Here is a 19,019-nt window from a genome sequence, read left to right as displayed (position 1 = left end):
TGTTTTTGTTGATGGGCAGTGGCGGCTGGTTTTGAGCCATGACTCCTTCTATTCTGGCTCCCAATAACACAACAAGACAAACACATTTTAACACTCCTATGGAGCCTACAGCCCTGTGGGGGAGGGGCAGCTGCACCTCCAGCTGATAACATGATGTCATCGTGATGTGAGCCCTAAAAGGGTCTATACAGAGTACAGCTGAGGCTGATGTGAATGTCATTAGTTTTGCTGGTATTTAATCATAAACCAAAATATTTTAGGGATGTCAACGGTCAGCCGTTGATCAGTTAACTGCTGAGAATACTGTATATCTGACCGGCTATGCATGTTGGTCTATCCACCTAATTCCTAGCCCCCACGATACCTTGCGTGAATTATGGGCATGACTTCCTGCACTGAACCATAACTAAGCAATATTACACCAGAAGGTGTGTTTTGATGTCATTTGTAGCACAACAGTGATGTGGACAGGGCTGAGGTTTGTACGCATCACTGAAATGACGTTAAAGCACACTTTGTCGTGCCTTTATAAGTATGTTGGAGAACTTTTGCAAATGCAGTGGTCAAGGTAAAGTTCTGAAATTGTTCTACTGAGGTTAATTATTCTATAAATATTTATTTATATAACAGCTGCAGAAACATCATGATCATTTGTCAGATCATTTGTTTTTAAGATATCCTAAAAAGCTATTTTTAGGTGATGTTTTGCTCATCAGTCTTTCAGGTCATTTGAAATAAAAAACAAAAAATGTTTCAGATATATTAGTTTAATGAATGTTGACTTCTGGTGTGGTTATGTTTATATATTAGACTACATAATATTCACAGGATTGTGAAGAGTTTTCCAATAAATCTTAACCCATATACATGAACACATATGGAGCATGTGTGTGTCCACTATGAACCAAAGCAACAGCCGCAGCCTCATCTTCTTCCATCTGTTTATCAAACTGAGTTGTATGGATGGATCCAAATAAACAAAACCATCAATAGCCCCTATTTCCACCAACATTTCCAGCAACTTTTATTCCCAGGAATTTATTTACCTGGGTAAAAGAATTCCTGGTAATCTGTGTGGTTTGTGTTTCCACTGCACCTCAAAGTTCCGGAAAAAGTATTCAAATCAGGCTCATGATGTAGATGATTCGACGTGTGCCCTGTATTTGGCCCCGCCAGCTCATTGGCTGGTTACATGGTGGTGTAGAGAGTTGGGGCCGTTTGTCAGCCAGCAGCTCAGTTTAAAAATATTTTAAGATAAGTGTCAAACTAAGTTAGTCTACATACAGGCAGCTGTCATTTGAGCTTATTAGTAACAATTCACTATCAGCTGAACTAGCGTGTTGTCCTTGTGTAAGACATAACGTTAGTGTCGGTGGATGAGAGACTGTGAGCGGAGCCTATTGAATATCACTGTCTACATGTTTACATGTTCATGCTGCTGCATTGTAGCCTATCTGCTCTGGTGATCCAGGTGTGCTGTTTTGCTGAATCGAGCACATTCGGAACTACTTGTTGCATAACCTGCATTTTTCGATGGCATTGGTACCTAATGGTATGGTAATCTTTTCTAAAGTAATTTGGAAACAAAACTTGTGGAACACATCACCTGTTACACCTCAGACAGTTTAATGTGATCATACCTCTGTCATCTCTGACAGCCGTCTCAAAGCGTTGATTGTTCAACTTTTCACCAAGCACGTTAGCAATTAGCTTGCCTTGTTACGTTAGCATACAGATTCAGATTCAGATTCATTCAGATTCAGAATACTTTATTAATCCCCAGGGGGAAATTGTTTAAACTGTTTATACTGTTAAATCTTGCTCAAGCTAGCTAACGGTAAACATCTGCTCCTTCCTAAAGTTGATTTGTCATTTCTTACAAACTCAAAAAACAGACACTAACACATTTGGCGATCATTTAACGTAATTCAGTATTAATTTTAGCTCAATGCTACTCAAGAAACATGATGTTCACCAGCTAAAGCTCCGCTCGTCTAGCTTAAGGGGGATTTAAACTTGTGCGGCAGAGCCTACACTGTAGCCTAGACCGTAGTTTCTGTTAAGTGCTGTAAAGTTGAGTTGATTCAAAATGCACAATAATCACACATTAAACACACATTAAACATGGCTTAATAGAGACAGTTTCAAACACAAATCAGCTTCACTATAACTCGCAGCATTCACAGACAAACACGTCTTTATCTGGACACATTTTCCCCACAAATACAACATGCTAACGTTATTAGCACAAGCCTATGGCATTTTACATTGTATTCATTAGCCTAACAACAGTTCACAAAGTTTGATAACTGCTAACTCATTAAGTCAGAGTTCTGCTGACTTAAGTGTGACGCTGAATTTACCAGCAGATCTCAATAATATCAGTAATTTAAAGTAGTAATATAGTAGTTTAAATAAAGTAAATAAGTAAATATTTATAAGTTAGAATAAATGCATAATGAACAACTTAAACAATCCACTTAATTACCGTCATCTACTCAGTAAAACCCCACAGGAAAAATTAATAATAAATGTCAAGTCCCCGTCGGGGAATCGAACATCTGCTGACAGGAGGAGAACCTGAGAACCAATTGCTGCAGTACCATTTTTAACCATTACACAGGGGTCTATGGACCGGTGGCGCTGTTTCGGTGTGTTTAATAAATGACACACAAAAGAAATGAACAAATGCAAATGTGTGTTGTAGAGCTGCAACGATAGAAGACAGACGTGATGCCGTCACACTCAGGGTATTTGTTTTTATTCTAAAACTTTAAAATGGGGAAATAACCAGTGTGTCACTCTGCAGTAGCAACAGGTTGAAGCGCAGTACATCATCTTCACCACAAGATGTCAGTCTAACACAGTCAGAGGGCTTCACCCAGTGGCGGCAGCATTTACATTGTTTTAAAATACATTAAAGAATGAAAAGGTCATACTAACAGAGCCATGAGGTGTAGTCTGCCATCAGTCTTCGTTCTACGTCCTTGTCACTGCTAAGCAAACCTTACAAAAGTAAAACAGTAAAACTGGATTTTTCTCAAAGTCTGTAAATAGAGTTCCAGATCACGACGTTACAGCAGCAGGGAGAAGATTATCACTAGTGCATGAGTTTGAATATCTGGGTGTAGTAGTAGATTCACAGCTGACACTCAGAACATGAGCTCTGGGGGGTGGGGGTTATAATTTACGAGGAGAATTTAATTTAAAAAAACAAAAACAAAACATGTCTTCAAACAACTAAGAAGAATCTGTGTATTTCAGTGTGTGGAGTGGAGTTGTGGAATGAGCTGTGTGATGAGTTATGTACATATTTGTGTTAAAGAGGAGAATAAACACACACATAGATGTGAGGCCGAACATCAGTTGCAGCAAGTTGCTTAGACATACGTTATATTTATTTTTGTTAGGCAAAGATAATTGTTAATATTTATATCATACATTTAGATTAGTTTATATTTATAAGTCATGGATTATTAGTAATTTATATCATATAATAAGACAAGTTTATATTCTGTTTGGTCATTAATATGATATATTTGGGTTATTTTGTAGGACAAAGGTAAATGGTAATAAAACTGTATATTTAGAAAAGCCTAAGGTACAGGTTTTTTTCACTTCATGACTTTTGGAGCAGGGCTTCGATTTATTACGTTTATATTATATATATATATTTCAACAGCCTGAGTCAGCTGTGTCACCTGCTGTCATTTAAATAATCATTATGGGAAAATGAAAAGATGTGCCTCCCTGTCGGGGAATCGCACCCGTCTCCTGCGTGACACTTATACTAACGAGGAGATGACACATATGAAGGCCTCTACGTGGGAGCCGCGAGTTCGATTCCCGGTCAATGCAACACCACCATGTTAGACTGTTATTGTAGTGTTAAGTGAGATTTATACTCGTGCGGTGCAGTTACACCTCCAAACATTAGTCAAGGCTACAGCATTGGCTCCGTGTCAACGCAGAGCCTACACCGTATCTACAGCGTCGATTCAACACAGAAGTATAAATTCTGCCTTAAGAGGGATTTATAGTTGTGCAGCAGTAGCCCACACTGTTGTGAGCATTTATACTTGTTATATTGCTTTGTGTTCTCTTCACTGATGCCTCCTGTTTGCATTATCCCTTTGCTGCTGTAATGGACGAATAAAGGATTATCTTGTCATTCTGCACAGTGAAGCTCAAACATCCAAGTGATGTAACAATAAGCAAAACACATTTTAGAGTATTTTTTATTCTAATCAGTTACCATCACTTTGTTTCACAAAATCTGTGTTCATCTGATTATTGCACACCGAAGGCATGATAAGATAAGATGACTGTCTTTAACAGAAGGCTCTTTTCACATTCATCCGCTAAAGGAGGAACTTTCTCTGAGCACATTTTGAATCTGAGTTTGAAACTTCACATACAAGATGATTTTGTGACATTAAGACTAGCTTGGAAGCCATTCATGGTCCAGTATCCAGCTTGTTTCCAAATGCACACGTGTGCTGTGGAAACTTAAAACCTTTAGTGCAGATGTAGTAAGAATGGACCATGGAGACACCTTGTGTCCAGCAGATAAGCTATTGAAATGAAAAATATTTGCATGTTCATAGAATTTTCAATGAGGGCAAGACAACATTTAAACTTCCTTTTGAAAGAACTGTATTAGACACAAATAATTACTCCAAGCAACAGACTTGTTATAAAATATATTTTAAATAAATCAGATGGGAATCTCTTAGTAAATTAATAATTGTGAATTCCATGTCATATTCAGATTCGTGATAACAGAAAATTAACAAAACTGAATGCCCACGGCACGCTTTCAGAAATCACTGTGCTGGTCAAACAAATGTTGGTGACAGTTTCCTGCAGAAGGAGATATTAAATCTAAGCTATACTTTTCAAACTAAGCCTGCTTGTAGATAAAAACTGAACTGAAACAAAAAAAAAAAATCAAACTAAATAGCAGTGATAATACTGAGGCCATGACATAGGCCTGAGCCTTTGTGACAAATAGAAATAAATCAGCGTATCTGCCTGCTTTACATAAGCTACAGTACTGACATGATGCCATGAAAACACACGCACAACACACAGTTTGAGACACATTTTGTGATATTGCCCATGGCACTTAGAACACACAGGCCTGTTTTTGCGCTGAGTTAACAGTGACTGATTTTTTGTAATGTGATACTGTGGCCACAAGATGGTGCCAGTCAGCAGAAACTTACCTGTGTGATTCAATATTTGAATTTACCCTGAGAAGTTAATCAGACTTTAATCATTAAAAACACACCAACACCATGTTAATAAATCCACACTTTAAAGCTTCGTGGGACGACACCAGCCGAGCAGAGACAGATGAGGTGTTGCGCAGCAGGGTGCGTAGAACAGGTTATGCAAGAGGTGAGGGACTAAACACCGCCCATCAGGTGTGTGCGCACGGTGACTCACGTTTTCACCACCGACGAGCACGTTCACAAAAAGGACTCTTTACCTTCGATAGTCTGCGGCGACATTTGCGTTCAGTAACTGTACATGCCGGGACTTTCACAGAGGGATTAAGCCACCGGAGTTGAGGCAGCATAAATGTTTTGTCCCATGTGTCGGATATGGCTTCTGCTTCTCCTGGGAGGATTCGTGGTGCCAGGTGAGTTTCAACAACTTCCTGGAGAGACGAGACGAGTTTCTTCTGTCTGTCCTCAGGCTGAACAGTGATAGACAGCCGCCACAAATTCCACAGAAGAAAGAAAGTGTTAAAGAGTGATTTTTGGACTGGTTCGTATGACCCAGTGTCCACTGCAGGTCATGAAGAGACATAACAAAGTCTGTAGGGAGATAGTTCAGATTCAGTTGGTTCAGGCCGACCTTTAACACGAAGGCTACAAATGAGTAGTAAAACTACTGGCAAAAAAGACTTCAGAGTATCAGCGTCATAGGCCTATGGCAGCAATTATTTGTACACATCCAGAATGTTATGTTATATGTTATATGTATGTAGTTCTTGAGGCCATGGATTATTTTCCTATATTGGATTGTTCTACAATTGAATATGCTTATATCACTATATATTTTTAAACCACTGTTTTACCACTCCTTGTATTGTATACTGTATATGTATTTCTTTCTCAGTATATCATTAATCCATAAAGTTATCATCACTGGCGGTAAACACATTTTCAGCAATATTCTTGTTTTGTTTTGGTTTTGTTTTAGGATAGCTGTACTGTGCTGTGATCCATCATGTAGGTATACGGAGCAAGTAGGTCCAATAAATTGTAGATATTTTCTCAGAACCAAATTGGCCCAGTATAATAATGGCGCTGTGTCTCATCATTGGCAAACAGTCACAGAAAGAGGGGTAAATACATTTTTAATACAACTAAGTTCAGGCAGTCAATAAATCACAGCTGTATATGTCTACAGATTGAATCACTGGTGCCCCCAGGGGGGGAACAGGGGGGCCATGTCCACTCTGATGCAGTTGGCACTAGTTGGCCTTTGTCAGCCCTTGTTAGCTTTTTCGTAGCTCGTTCAGCATGTTGCATTCGCTGATGGGCTCCACGCCGTCAACACCGATTTAACCTACTGAATCAGCCGGGAAAAAAAAGTCCACTAGCGCCAACGAGGGCTAACGGTACGGGATGCACTGCACTGATGGAGGCTGCGGATGCTCACCAACAGGCCAGCTTTGACAAACGGCCAACCATCAGGGCCTTGAGCTTGAACAAACGTGATATATATGATAAGATTATGTTTTTAGCCATGGAGGTCTTTAGCAATGGATGATAATTGTGTCATTGTTTGGTCGTGTACAGTAAATATATGGGTTGAGTTGTTAATGTGCTAACTGGCTAGCTCGTCCTCCAGTTTCCTTTTTCAAGAGAGATTACAAAATACAAATACTGCCGTTTGCTGGTACAGAGAGTTATTTCCTCTCACACAGGTCCAGATCGTATGTACTAGTTGGCTGTTGACTGTAGTCTTTATGGTGTGTTCAGTGCAAATTTTGGTCGAGACACAGGTGACACAAGGTGACACAACAGTCAGCCCTCAGTCACCATTAGTTATTTGATAAGATTGTCTTTCTAAGGAAAAGGAAACTACCCTATCCGAAGAACAATGACACCCCTGATCCAAATACAGAAATGCATTAAAACAGGATTGTTGTGGAACTCAAAATGATTAATTTATACAATATGATTAAAATACATCAGCGTGAAATTCCTTAACTCTCCATATTGACATAGTTTGAAACCACAGTAAACTACAACAGTGTAATCAAACCATAGCTGTTAAGTCTCCCGTTTTGGCCGGGAAACTACCGTATTTTACCGCTCTTTCCCGCTGTCCTCCCGTATTAGTATTTTCCCGTTAATCTCCCGTATTATAATATAATTTAAAAAAACAACATTCCTCTGCCTCTCCAAACTGAACTCTGTCACTAGCCTCGCGACAACTGCCACCTGCAGTAGCCTGGGTGGCAGTTGTCGCGGGGTTAGTGTCGACAGCGGGTCTGGTTGACAAGTGGTTATTTTAGATTTCCTGTACATTCAGGGACGGGTTTTGCAATGGGCAATGTGGGCGACCGCCCAGGGCGCAATCTATGTGAGGGCACACGAGCGCCCTCCAAAAAACCCCAAAAAACCAACAACAACTCGCCAGTTTTCTAGACTACCGCTCATTTCCACGTCAAGTTAGTGGCGTGGGCGCTGGGGCACCTCTATTATCACGTTTCAACCAGCAGCAGAAAGGAAATGCGAATCCTGGCGGTTGTTTGTTGAACAGGGGTCACAGACAGGAATATGGTGGAGGCTCATAGTGCTCCGCGGCGCAAGATAACGGCTTACCGGCGACAGAGAAGTCCGACTCCAGGTCCAGTAGCCTAATTTCCTCTTTTGCTGGCGTCATGACTGCCCAGTAGTACCTGGACAGCCGAGCCGTGGCGGCACACAGGTATGTGGCGTGTCAGAGGAGAAACGAGCCGTTCACGGTCCACAAACCTCACCGCACTTTAGGGACTGTTCTTTACTTGTCAGGGGAGGAGGGTGGCTGGTTGATTTATATTTTATTTATTTATTTTATTTTGATCCCCCCTGTGTTCATCACTTATTGATGCTGTTTTTGAAGTATGAATAAGTCAATAAGTAATTTATTCCACTGAAATATCATTGATGTATTATAGAAAAGTGATTTATCTTTTTATAAATGACAAAAGGCACATCTGCCTCATTTTTGCTGTGGTATCGTGATACTACTCAGAACCATGATACTTTCACTATTGTACCGTGGAGGGGGTTGGGGGGGGCACTGAGGGATGATTCGCCCAGGGCGTAAAACTAGCCAGGACCGCCTCTGTGTACACCTGTCTTAAAATATAAGGGAGGGCGCTGAAAGATTTCCCTTATTTTCAAATCCAAAACTTGACAGGTATGAATCAAACCTCTGAAATTCATTCATGGCTTTTGGTTTTGATGTGTCATCCCAAGATTTTCATCTGGCCGCCTCTAAAAAAACGTGAAAGAACACTAGCTAGACGAAATGCGTTGCTCCACTGATTTGATTGTTGGAGGTGCAGTGACAAGGGTTAAAAATCCAGTGCCAACTTTAGTGTTATTTAGTGTCATTTCACTAGGTTTTGTCAAAATAAAATTGAAAATACAAATAATGGCCCAACTATGTGATGAGTGGGCAATTACATACAGTTTGTTGGCTCTGAAGAACACATATCTTTCTATGATGTTGAAATCAGATTTAACTTTGCTCAAGTATCCTGCCAGTTGTGAATAGGACGGAGCTGTCAGGACAAGTAAGCTTGGAAATACTTGGTGTGGTGCTCTGGGCTGTGTCTGATATTGTGATTAACTGGTAGTTCTGTCTTTGCTGGAACTAAAAACGAATCTATGGAAGAAATGATAGACTTTGAAACTTGAGGTTGAAGCCAGTCATTCGTGGAGCATTTACTATGAGAGCATATCTAAACGTAGAGTTATATTTAAGGTTGTCTGTCTGATAAGCACTCTCATGACCTCACGACGGAGAGATAGCATGGAGCAGGCTTTGAAACAAAAGTAATCATTCCTGATGTTCCCAGGCTCTTTACAGTGAGGGGATATCATGGAACGACTGAAACTAAACTTTAACTTTTCTTTTAAGCAGCACAGAGCCGTTAATATTACCCAGTTAATATTAAAATCACTTTTATAGGTACTTTATGTATTTTATAAGAAACACTTCCAGGCTTGTTTTTGCTCATTCATCGCATTCCTCTGTCACTTTATTCCGAGAAGATTGCTGTCTGTTGAACAAGTTCATGCAACTTTTTTGGCTTTAATTCAGTTTTACTGCTCAGTCTGCGACAGGCTACAACTCTACTGAACTTTGTTACTGATAGGAATGTCTAATGCAGTGTTCAGGAAACCACACTCAAATGAAAATATAATAAAAATGATCAATAAAAACATATAGTTGCTGATCAAACTACATTATCAGCCTAAATCTAACAAATATTATCTAAAATAGAAAGAGTATGTGCATCATTTAGGAAAACATTGGTCTTGAATTCAAGATTAAATATCATCTGCTGATGCTTCCTGTATTCTACACACCTTGATTTCACTCTCTGTGGTTTGCAAACAGATGTTACATATTGCTGCCAGTTTTGGTTGCAGTGAATGTCATTCAAATATAGCGTTTGTTTTTTGTTTCCCAATTTGGTTAAATACACCAACAACATTCAACCATCTTTTTCCTTCTGTGGCTCAGTCAAAACACATTTACCGTGGTCCAAAGCCTATAATCAGCTGCACATATGAATACATTTATTTATTTAATAAAAAAGATCAAGAGACAAAGAAATTAAAAGTAGACAAATTAATGCTTCATGACAAGTACCTGCAGATTCACCGCACAGAGACACTGACCATGTCCTACTAAGTACTATTATCCTTGTTAAGAGTAGTTATCCTCTGCAGTCACACATTTTATTTTATCCTTCCCTGTCCAGGATTACAGAACATTCTTGGCTTCTTCTTCTGTGTGGTTCATTAGAAGGAATGCTTTAATCTGCAGGACGGGTCTGCAGGTCTGTTCATCTCTGTGGCTGACAGACAGTGATGAAGATTTAGCTCACATATTTAACTTTGCCAAACCTCTGGAAGGAGATGAACAGTTTCCAAATTGCACTCACTCTAGTATACTTTACCATGTTGGGGTCACTGATGAGGTGTGTTATTGAACGGGTGAACAACAAACATTAATTTCAGATAATTTAATATTCCCTGTGTTTTTAAGACTCCTGTAAAGGCAGTGCTCATCTAACCCTCTGTACTTGCACACGCATGCAATCATTAACCCATAGTAGGTGTAGCTGCTGCTAGGGTATTTGAATTATTTGCTCTCTTGTTTGCTGAAGCACTGAAGTCATGTAGAAAAGTGAAAAACACAATCTCATGCAGTGGCTGCAGAGTAGACTGTGAGCATTCGTCATCACAAGAAACTGACTCACATTTCTTAACTAACAATAAAGACCAGATATTTAAAATCTTCTAGGTCACTTTGTTCTCAACTATCAAGGACCTTTTCTGTGTTAAAATAAGCAGTGATAACTACAGCATGTGTGGTTCAAACAGCTTTGCTCTTGTTTGAATGGTTTCATGAATTGCTCTGAAACAGAGGGGTGAAATAAGAAACCTGGGCTGTTTGAACTATAACTTGTGGTCTGTGCATGAGTCAGGTAGAGCAGGTTTGTCTGTAAAGTTAAGCTAATGTTCATGAATATTCTTTATCACTTGTTTTACTTTATCACAGGGGTGCGGCATGTCAGCGGAATAGATATTTACACTCCGACAGAGGTGGAAGCAGTCAACGGGACCAATGTTAAACTGAAGTGCACCTTCAAGTCCAGTGCGCCAGTGTCGATTCAGTCCGTCACAGTGTCCTGGAATTTCCGACCCATAAATTCAGGATCGGAGGAGTCGGTGTGTAGAGACTGTTTTTATGAAAATGCCTTGAATGAGTATTTATTGTATTTTAATATCATTATAAAAGGGACAGTTCACTCCAAAACCAAAAATACATATTTTTCCTCTTACCTGTAGCGCTAATATAAATCCAAATTATTTTGGTGTGAGTTGCTGAGTGTTGGAGATCTCAGCTGCTGAGATGTCTGCCTTCTCTTGAATATAATGGTACTACAGGCTCAAAGCACTTTAAAACATATTTAAAAAACTCAACAGTTATATCTCTGTCCAGAAATCATGACCCGATTTACTCAAGATAATCCACAGGCCTTGTTGTGAGCAGTTTCATGTAGGAAGTTGTCTTCTACCAAACTACGCACACAAACCGTATCACCACGCCGAAGGAGGCTTGCATCTACTGCTAGCTCACCTAGCACCAACTGCAAAAAGAAATACATATTTTTGATTTTGGAGTGAACTGTCACTTTAATGACATCCACTAATGATTACCTTTTTTACCTTACCTTTTTATTTGCACACATAGTAAAAACAACATAGAATCCAGATAAAATAATAGAAAAAAAATAAGGATGTGACAGGAGAGGTCAAGAAGCTATAAGCTTATACAACGGACTTCCCCTCAACTTAAGATAGAAAACTATATAAGAAAATAAAGAGAAAAACTATATATATTTAAAAAAACAAACAAAATAAAACTAAACTAATATAGTATAGATTAAGGCCCTTAAAGGTCCAGTGTGTGGGATGTAGTGTCCTTTAGTGGTGACGTTGCAGAACTGAAACTTCTCCTGTGGGCCAAGTGCGTAAGAGAACTATGGTGGCCAATGCAAAAACGCAAATGGCTCTTTCTAGAGCTGGTGTTTGGTTAGGCCGTTCTGGGCTGTTGTCGAACAACATGGCAGACTCTGTGGGAAAGGAACTGCCCCGTATGTAGATATGACTGGCTCATTCTAAGGTAACAAAAACACAACTATTCTTATTTTCAGATCAGTGATTATAAACACTAGTCCATAGCCATTGGTAGCTTTGTCACCTTCTACCTATGCCAGTCCTCAATGCCTATGTGCAGTTTCACATAGATTGACCACGTCAGTGAGTAGAAAAACGTAGGACAGACAGAATGACTGACTGACAGAATGACACACTGACAGTTTCCGTGATTATGTACAGCATACCATACCATGACTTAGTCATACCAAACATTAGAAACAACACCAACATTGGTCCACAGGGGGAGCCACAGCGATCGGTGGCATTTTAGCCATTTTGAAGCATTTTTCTGTTGTTATAGCGCCACCCAGTTGCCAATTAGAGTTAAATTTCTCCAGTCACCTTGAGGCGTCCTGTTCTACATATCTACCAAGTTTAGTAAAAATCCATATGGTGGTTAGGCCTAGATAAGAAATGAGCTCTCTAGCGCCCCCATTTTGTTTGATGGGGTCAATAATGGAAGGTCCCCTCAGATTATGTGTGGTCATATGCCTACAAAGTTGCGTGGTGATGGGTGAAACCCTTGAGATGTTCTACACCTTTATGTGATGAGCCACGCCCTCCGCAATATTCATTGCCTTATAGAAGCTCAGTTTTAGGAAGTTTTCCAACTTTTGCCAAGAGGGAACTTTAGATATTGGTCCCTAGATTATGTTCACCCAGTTTCATGCAGATCGCTCAAACTTCCTAGGAAGAGATCCATTTGAAGTGTTTTTCAAAAAATTCAAAATGGCGGAAAATCTATATAAGCGGAAGTTATGGGTTCTTGAGGCAAATGTGTTCCTCATGAGGAGAGGCATCTCTGTGCAAAGTTTCATGTCTCTACCACATACGGGGCATGAGATATGCCCATTCAAAGTTTGACATTTCAGTTGGTTGCTATAGCGCCCCCCTTTGGCCAACTGATGTAATATTGCTTCATTGGCATCCTCCCATGACCCTCTACCACTGTGCCAAATTTCACATGGATTGACCAAGTCAGTGAGGAGAAAAACGTGGAACACACACACACACACAGAGTTTTTGTCATTATATAGTGAGATGGAAACATAGTTCTGAATATCATGTACCATTTCTGCCAGTCGATCCCGCTACATTCTACACACTGGACCGTTAAAAGTTTAATAATATCATGTTTATCTATTTTTTTCATCTCTGTTCTTGTAGTCACTCAATATACTCTATGTGCTCTTTTCTAACAGCTCTCAGTGTACAATCTTAAATTCTTGATGGCAGACTAGGTCACACTTATTCAAAACTAAAGTAGTGGAAAACATATTTAAAAATGATGCCTGTCCTGCCCATGTGAAATGCAGAGGGAAAGGCCAGGGGCTGGTTTGCTGCTAATGGTGACGCACGCATATCTTCAGTTCCTGCAGTTATCAGGAGTTGTCACTCCAAGCTGAGCTATGGTGGCTGTGTTAGCCAGCTAACAGCTGACACCGCCACAGCAGCGTGTTTAGTACATTTTGTATGAGCAGAATATCCTCACGCTTGCTGATTTGTTTGGACTTATTCTCTGTGCAATTTTGCCGGATATGTGTTTTTGTGTCAGGTGTTTTACTACCATGAGGTACCATACCCTCCCCAGCAAGGGCGTTTTAAAGGCCACGCGGTGTGGTCGGGAGATGTTACCAGAAACGATGCTTCCATCTCCCTGCATGAGGTGCCTCCGACCTTTAATGGCACCTACATCTGCCAGGTGCGCAACCGTCCAGATGTGCACGGCAGAAATGGAGAGATCACCTTCAGAGTCGTCAACAAAGGTTAGACTGCCTGCACTGCACGATGGGGAGGAAAGTGTGTCACATTACATCAGCATCGAATATGCTACAGAGAAATAAGATTGATAATGTTGAAGCCTGTATCTCATTTATGCTTTTCAGTCAGTGTTTTCGACATGTATATAGAAGGTGGTACTTTATTCATCCTTGTAGAGATTCTGCTCAGGGCTTTTCACAGGGAGGTCAAAGGTCAGGGTCCTCCCTGGAACAGGTAGGGTTCTGTGTCTGGGTCAAGAGCACTTTTAATACCCACAGCACTAAGTGAGGGACAGTGTGTCAGATCACTGGGACACTGTTTTATTGTGTAGTCTAATGGCATCTCTAGTTTGTTCTCTCACATTTCCCAGCAGGCAGCATTCAGCTTTCACCCACTGTTATCACTGATTTTTGGGTCTTGTTGCTTCTAGTTTCCCTCTCTGAGATCGGCATCTTGGCAGCGGCGGTTGGAGGCGCCTGTGCTGTCATACTGATCCTGCTGGGTATCTTCGTGGCAGTGAGGGTCTGCAGGAGAAAGCACATGGAATTCGACCCTGAGATGCAGCCGCGGGAACACGAGCGGAAGGACCCGACTGTGTGGTGAGGGCCAGGGAGCCGGAGCTCCTCTTCTTCTCTGGACTGGTGTGGAGTCTGATTAGCTGTTTGGGTCCACTCTGCTGGAAAAGACAAATGAAATCTGAGGGTGGGGAGGCATCTTTCTCTTCCATGTCTGCTCCTCCAATGTGAACCTCTCAGATATTATTGTAGTTTGTTTCCGTCAGTATTAGAGATATAATGTGTCACCCTTCTATTTGTTTTGTTGCCAAATCTTGATACACTTTTATATGTTTTTAACAACAGTTGCCAGTGATTGTAATTACTAACTTTATTTTACTGAGAGTTTTTAAACTGTTAAAGGGATAGTTCAGATTTTGTAAACTCGGGCTGTGTGAGGTACTTAAGCACAGTCTGTGTATTATCTCGTTACCCCCTCGTACCCACTACTTCACCTTCCCCTCAAACAGCCCTTTCCTTTGGCACTACATTTTCTCAACTCTTAGACTCCTGTATTCCTACGCAACTGCGATGCACTGTATCATGCTGCAGGTCAGCTGTCGGGGTCAGTAAGTGCTGTAGCACGATCCCACTGAAACAGAACTTCACTTGTGGTGAATGGTGCATGCTTGTGTTTTTCGGGCTGTTGAAACAAAGAAATGAAACCAGCTGCGGTGAGTTATACTGAATATAGACATCAGCACTCCAACCACAAGACTAAGACAACTCAGCGTTTGCAGTGAACATTTAACTTGAGTGGTTATTTTAAACCACAGCCAAATGAGCGAGAGAGACACTTGCTGAAGAGCACTGCTCTGCCCTACCATCAGGTAAAATTACACTAAATTTCAAATACATGAAACAACTTTCCAAACAGCTAGTAAAGTGTGAAGTGTGGCATCTTCTGATTCAGACGGATCCTGACGCTGTGTCATAACCAAGTCCCATTCATGGCAGCAGAAGCTTTCTGGGTCCGTTAGCATGCGTTACAGTTGAGCTTCTGCTCTTTCTTGGCTTCCAGTTTCCACAGAACTTTCCCCTCCTTAGCACTTCGTCGTTGCTGTCATAATCCCGCAGTTTTCTTTTTTTCTTGTAATCATTGTCTCAAAGTCTGACCCAAACACCTGACCTGCAGAGTAATACAGTGCGCAGTATAAGTGTGGTGAAGACAGACTCTATCTGACCACACGTAGTGAAAATATTCTCAACATATTGTTCACTTCAACTGATTTAGATTTTGTCAAGTGGCTAAAATACATTTTGCTGCTGCCTGCACCCACAGCAGTATATTGCTTAGCTTCTGTGGTGATACTTCCATTTGCTTCTCCAAACTAGGTGCGTGCTGACTGTCGTCTACTGTGTGTTGTTAACTGACTATGGATAAATACCTCTTACACAGCCCCACTTCAAAAAATCTGAACTCTTCCTATAGGAGATGTAAATATGGAGGGATTTGTACATGCTGTTCTTGGAGCTTGCTCACTGACCTCAATTCACAGCAGCAGTGCTGACTGCACCAAATTTGTTCTTTTATCATTTAAATTATTAGTTTTTTCATGATGCTATGTGTAGAATTATGCTTTATCTGAATCATCAGACGTACATGATACTGCTGCAGTGAATTGAGTCACATCCTCTCGACTGCCTGCTACTGACGGTTTGTGTTTTAAAGCTATGGTACTGATTAACTCTTTCCTTGGTAGAGCCTTCCCTTCTCTCTGTGAGCAGCAGCTGCAACAACAACAACTGCTGCTTCACAGTTTGTGCCACTTGAATTTGTGAACACAGGGATTTTAGACCCAGAGAAGCATGAACTGGTTTTGGCGGAGAAACGTTCATGAACTGATGTTTTGGTCATCTCTGTCCTCGGAAGGACGCAGTACATCAATTCTCTGTGGCACTCTGACTGGGTTCGTTGCAAGCTTAGGATTCTGGGTATTGTATTCTTTACAGTGTCTATCTCTGTTATTTTTGCAATGGATGTTTGCTAAGGTAAACCAGTGTGGGCTTTTTGTTATTTGCTACACTTTCCATGCAGCCAGATATCCATGAGTTGCCTGTTTCATTGTTTACCTTTGTGTGTGTGTGTGCGTGTGTGTGTCTGCATGCGTGTGTGTGATTGCATTTGTTTGCGGGGGCTGCGTTAGTTCACCTGAAGAGGCTGTTCACCTGATGGCTGTGTCAAAGAAGAAAGAGGCTGATAGTTCAGATGATGAAGAGTCTGAAGGCAGCAGTGGAGATGATGATGAAGAGGAAGGCCTTGACGGTGATGGCGATGATGATGATGACGATGACGACGATGATGATGACGACGACGATGGTGGTGATGATTTAATCAACATACTCGAATGATTAGAACTGTCTTTCCTGTTTTACCATCAGACTCTTTTGCTATTTGTTTACATGATTTAAATGTTTAGATGATGCGTAATTTATTGTCAGTGCTTCATGGTTTTTGAATTACAGCAAACGTTAAGAGAGTACTCCACTGATTTAGCATTGCACTCCTACGACACTGCCGGACTGACGATGTGATTAAAAAAAGCGTCAAATCTGAAGCAGTAGAATCAGAAATATCGTCCTTTTTATTAAACACCTTCCTTGTCCAATGATGGAACCCATCGGTTATTGGTCGGAGGACAAGAACCCTCTGAGGGCAGCTGCCAATATTTTAGGACATCCGGTGTAGCCAGCGGTTACGTGGGCCAAGACTGTCATTAGAGTAATCTCTATAAACAGATATGTGCATATCAGTGCAGACAAATAGAAACAAAAAACATATATAAAGCAAAACGCCATCACACAACAGCTGATGAGTTCTGAGATTGCATTTTGGCCAATGCATTCTGCATCTCCACACGGACTGTCTACCTGTCACTCAAACGTGATTCGTTAACACTACAGTGGACAACAAACAGAAACCAGAACACTTCTGATATCAAGATCTTGCCCCTCTGCCTACAGATCCTGCACACTTGTGCAGATATCTGTTTATAGACGTTATTCCGTGTCAAAGCCTGGCGCCTCCATTACCCACAATGCTCCTCATCTGCCAACAGTTTGGTCAGAGATCCGCGTGTGTAATTGCTTATTGCGGCTAATGTAGCCCCGAGCTTCTAGTCGCACTCAAAATTGAAAAGCAGGCTGCAGAGATACGGCAACTTGTTTCTAACACCCAGGTTTTTTTCATTTTCAAACTCATCAGTGAAGACCCAGTTTTCAGCCCCGACTGACACTGACTCCAGTGACATCATGTGAGGCAGTTTATCTGACTAATCACAGCTGTCTCTGCAGCCACAAAGGCTTTTATAGCATACAATTGTTTTTCACATGCAGTAGCACCCCCCACCTGTCAGCAGATTGATATGTAAATGGGCAGAGTTCCCCTTTAATATCTGTGTGTTTTATGGATGTAGATTAGTGGATGTGAGTTTGTTGTACATGACTGCTGTTAACTTTGCTCCTTTGTGCTGATTTGACTGGATTTCCATACAGCTACTGCTGAAAATCCATTGCCTTCGATCAATGTTGTTGAATTTTCATGTGGAATAAATGAATTATAGATTTTTAAAGAGAAGAGCCAGTGTAATTCGGCTCATAGCTAAAACCACCCTGTACTAGTGTGTGTTTGTGCAACTGCGGTGTTGCCAGAGTAAATGTTTCCTTGTTGGTTCAATAAAACGAAACCAAAATTTGAATAAGAAACAGATCAACTGTTTCACTGTGTGTCTTTGCAGAAGGGTTTGCATGCTGCAGGAAAGGAAACAGGAGAGTGAGGTGCTGTTGTGAGATTTATGAGTGATAAACAAACAGGTGTTTACTACGCTGGCAACACTGTGCGAGTGATTTTGTATTTAGATTTTGTACATAATGTAAAATGAGCAGAACTTTACACTTTTTTGTAAATTAAAGTCCTGATATGACATATCTGTCTCTATTTAGCAACACTGCAATAAAGAACTGTTTTTGAAATGATCAAGTTGCATAAGTGTATTTCATTTAAAAGAAAAAGTTTAGTGTGTGGCAACAGATGAGCTCTTGAGGGAAACAGATTGGGTGGGTGAGTGTGAAATTCCAATCATCGCCACTCCTCTATGTGTCACACATAACAATGACTTACAAACACACTTCCTGCCTGGCCTGGCGGAGTAAAGCTCTGAGTTTATTCACTTTTCAGATTGAACAGTGCATAAATGGAGCTGCCTGTTTGGAAATGAGTTGATTTATATCGCAAACAGGTTGAAATAATATCAGTGGGACCTTTTTTTGAGTAGTTTCAGTAAACACCTACTTAAAGATCATGAAGATACCACAGGCCCCACTGTTCTGTCACTCGCATTACAACTCACTGGAAATCTGAGTACTTTTCCAGTGCTGTGATTGGAGCATTAACTTGTAAAAACAACAGAGGCATGTAGGATACATCACCCCCTGGTGGCATCATGAACTCCCATTGTCGTAGCCCTGAATGGTATTTCAGTATTTTTTTTTTCTTTAACTTTAAACACAATCCATTTCTTTATATCCATCCTCTTAGAAAAGAAAAAAACTCAACAGTAGACTGATATGGAGGCAAGGTGGAGAGAAACGCTAACCTGAAACATGTGGGAACCTGTCTGGGAAGACACAAGATTGTTGTAAACCACACGCCTCTCCACACTGACTCTTTTGCTCAGTGTACATTATACGTCTTATGGAATGAAAACATGCCGTGTTGAACAGGTTCTGTTTAACA

At 40.7% G+C, this 19,019-nt stretch overlaps 1 protein-coding gene and 1 long non-coding RNA gene across 2 annotated transcripts in view; one reads left to right on the top strand and one right to left on the bottom strand.

Annotated features, from left to right (window-relative positions):
• Nucleotides 1–19,019, bottom strand: part of LOC125897785 (uncharacterized) — a 181,063-nt gene that overhangs the window by 139,396 nt on the left and 22,648 nt on the right. The window lies entirely within an intron of this gene.
• LOC125897775 (myelin protein zero-like protein 2) lies at nucleotides 5,419–18,259 on the top strand. Its single transcript, XM_049591172.1, has 5 exons — nucleotides 5,419–5,647; nucleotides 10,807–10,976; nucleotides 13,525–13,735; nucleotides 14,161–14,329; nucleotides 16,432–18,259. The coding sequence occupies exons 1-5, from the start codon at nucleotides 5,587–5,589 to the stop codon at nucleotides 16,634–16,636; spliced, it is 816 nt and encodes a 271-aa protein (XP_049447129.1). The 5' UTR covers nucleotides 5,419–5,586; the 3' UTR covers nucleotides 16,637–18,259.

Source organism: Epinephelus fuscoguttatus, linkage group LG12 (genome assembly GCF_011397635.1).
Source record: "Epinephelus fuscoguttatus linkage group LG12, E.fuscoguttatus.final_Chr_v1".
Lineage (NCBI taxonomy): Eukaryota > Metazoa > Chordata > Actinopteri > Perciformes > Serranidae > Epinephelus > Epinephelus fuscoguttatus.
The sequence above is the reverse complement of the archived record's forward strand: the minus strand, read 5'-3'. Positions and strand labels throughout refer to the sequence as shown.

Excerpts from the sequence above, each read along its gene's own strand:
- LOC125897775 (XM_049591172.1), top strand. The coding sequence starts at position 5,587 with ATGTTTTGTCCCATGTGTCGGATATGGCTTCTGCTTCTCCTGGGAGGA. Across the intron at positions 5,648-10,806 it reads GGGAGGATTCGTGGTGCCAG|GGGTGCGGCATGTCAGCGGA; the intron begins GTGAGTTTCAAC and ends ACTTTATCACAG. Across the intron at positions 13,736-14,160 it reads CTTCAGAGTCGTCAACAAAG|TTTCCCTCTCTGAGATCGGC; the intron begins GTTAGACTGCCT and ends TGTTGCTTCTAG.